General features: G+C 40.5%; 1 protein-coding gene across 9 annotated transcripts in view; it reads left to right on the plus strand.

Annotated features, from left to right (window-relative positions):
• FOXP2 (forkhead box P2) overlaps positions 1-2,500 on the plus strand; it is a 334,596-nt gene that overhangs the window by 266,029 nt on the left and 66,067 nt on the right. For all 9 annotated transcript variants that reach the window (XR_014012537.1, XM_081211593.1, XM_081211588.1 and 6 more), the window contains one exon: positions 1,966-2,103. Coding sequence is in view for 8 of the 9 variants with exons in the window: in XM_081211593.1 (XP_081067719.1) it covers positions 1,966-2,103 (138 nt within the window). In the remaining variant the exon portion in view is untranslated. The remainder of the gene's footprint in view (positions 1-1,965; positions 2,104-2,500) is intronic.

Raw genomic sequence — 2,500 nt, forward strand, 5'->3', positions numbered from 1 at the left:
CTGTTTCAGATTCATGCCATTTCTCTAAAAAAGACATTTACAGTGGTACCTTGGATTAAGTACTTAATTCGTTCTGGAGGTCTGTTCTTAACCTGAAACTGTTCTTAACCTGAAGCACCACTTTAGCTAATGGGGCCTCCTGCTGCTGCTGCGCCAACAGAGCACGATTTCTGTTCTCATCCTGCAGCGAAGTTCTTAACCTGAGGTACTATTTCTGGGTTAGTGGAGTCTGTAACCCGAAGCATATGTAACCCGAGGTACCACTGTATTCAATTGGTAATTCCTTAAATGGGGCCATGTCTAGATTTGGCCCTGTCCCACACAATGAGAAGAATCTGTTACCAATATCCTATTGCACTACCACACAAAGGAGGCCCTAAAATGCATAGGAAAAGACGATTTCTTCCTCTTGACAAGACCCATATTGTTTTTCCAACAGCTGCCAGCTAAGCAAGCTTAGTAAGCTATATCATTTTGAACTGGCTAGCCCAACATTCCTCTAATTTTAGTTGTGAATGGGATTTTATTTGTAAGTTGCCTTGAATTATATTTTCCCATAGAAATGCAGGTTATAATGCCTAAAGAATTAAATACATGCCTTCCAACAGTTTGTCTATAGGAAACAAAAATTGTTTACTCCATACTCATATCTATGCTGGGGATATTCCTTCTATTTTTTACTTTATTGAAATCCAATGTTTAAATAAGCAGGAAGACCAAAACTTGTACCATGGCACTTGCAGAACTGCGGCCAGCATGTGTGTCTTGTTTTATTTATTATGTTTGTGGGAGGTAGTTTAGGCTGAGGATTAGTGACTGGGCCAAGGTCACCCAGTGGACTTCGTGGTTGAGTTCAGATTTGAACCCTGGCATCTCAGGTCCTAGTTCAGCACTCTAACCACCATACCATGCTGACACTAAAAAAAAAGTGAGTGAGGACATCCCCCACATTTACTTGTTATGGCTCAAACTCCTATTTTCTGCTTCCCAACCCTGTGCCTTTTGCAGTGAGCCACTGGAGGCTACATAGAATCATAGAATCATAGAGTTGGAAGAGACCACAAGGGCCATCGAGTCCAACCCCCTGCCAAGCAGGAAACACCATCAGAGCACTCCTGACATATGGTTGTCAAGCCTCTGCTTAAAGACCTCCAAAGAAGGAGACTCCACCACAGTCCTTGGCAGCAAATTCCACTGTCGAACAGCTCTTACTGTCAGGAAGTTCTTCCTAATGTTTAGGTGGAATCTTCTTTCTTGTAGTTTGGATCCATTGCTCCGTGTCCGCTTCTCTGGAGCAGCAGAAAACAACCTTTCTCCCTCCTCTATGTGACATCCTTTTATATATTTGAACATGGCTATCATATCACCCCTTAACCTCCTCTTCTCCAGGCTAAACATGCCCAGCTCCCTTTTGCTCCAGATACAGAACATGGCAAGCTGATAACATGTTTTGATTCAAGAGGCCCTTTTTGTTTCATAAAATGGCTATTAAAATGTATTTCCATCTAAATATATGTATTGTCCAACAGATCACTTGCAGGAGAATTTTACCTGTTTATTTTTATACCTTGAGAAATCGCCTGGGTTCTTTATCCATTTATGGTTGTAGTAAGATGTGGAGAACCCTAACACGTGGTTATCTATTTTTAAATGCGCCATTTATACTAGTCAACTTAGAAATATATAGTAGCAGTTTACAAGACATGTGAATTATAAACTTTTGAGCCTGATAAAATCTGATGTGTCTAGGCCTGTTTGCCTAGACTAGACATAGAAATCTAATTCCTCAAGCATCCCTCCATCTGTGTACCCCACACATTTTTCTGTTGAAGGTGTAGGACAGCTGCTGCTTTCTCAAATTGGAGCAAGCAAATAGGCCAACTTCAGCACAAAAAGTTTTTAAAATGCTATCGCCAAGTATTGCAGATGTGAACTTCAATATATTTGCAATTTTTGTCTCCTTAGGTGCCTGTGTCAGTGGCCATGATGACTCCCCAGGTGATCACCCCTCAGCAAATGCAGCAAATTCTCCAGCAACAAGTTTTGTCTCCACAGCAACTTCAAGCACTTCTCCAGCAGCAGCAAGCAGTTATGTTACAGCAGGTAATGTTGGGTGCTCGTTGGAACAGTTAGCATAGCTCAGGCACATTCACAAGCATGAAGAATGTTATATGTGGCTTATGTACTCAACAATACTTTTTCTTTTTTTCTTTTTTGGTACTTTGTATGCCCATGGCATAAACATATGTGCAACACTCTCATCCCTCAAAGCTGCAGTAGGAAAAAAGTTAGTTTTTCTGCTTTAAATACTCCACATCAGATAACAGGAATGGCAAGTGCAGTGTGAATAGGGAACAAATCAATATTTAAATGTTCAAGCATTTAGGCACATTTTGAGTTGTAGTTTGTCGAAGGAAGTGTAAATAGACCTTGAGATAATTATTGCTTTAAAATTCATAACACTTTAGTTCTCCCTTTAGTCATATAAGTGGAAAGCAGT

The sequence above is a fragment of the Podarcis bocagei genome (assembly GCF_964188305.1).
Source record: "Podarcis bocagei genome assembly, chromosome: 10".
NCBI classification, from domain to species: Eukaryota; Metazoa; Chordata; class Lepidosauria; order Squamata; family Lacertidae; genus Podarcis; species Podarcis bocagei.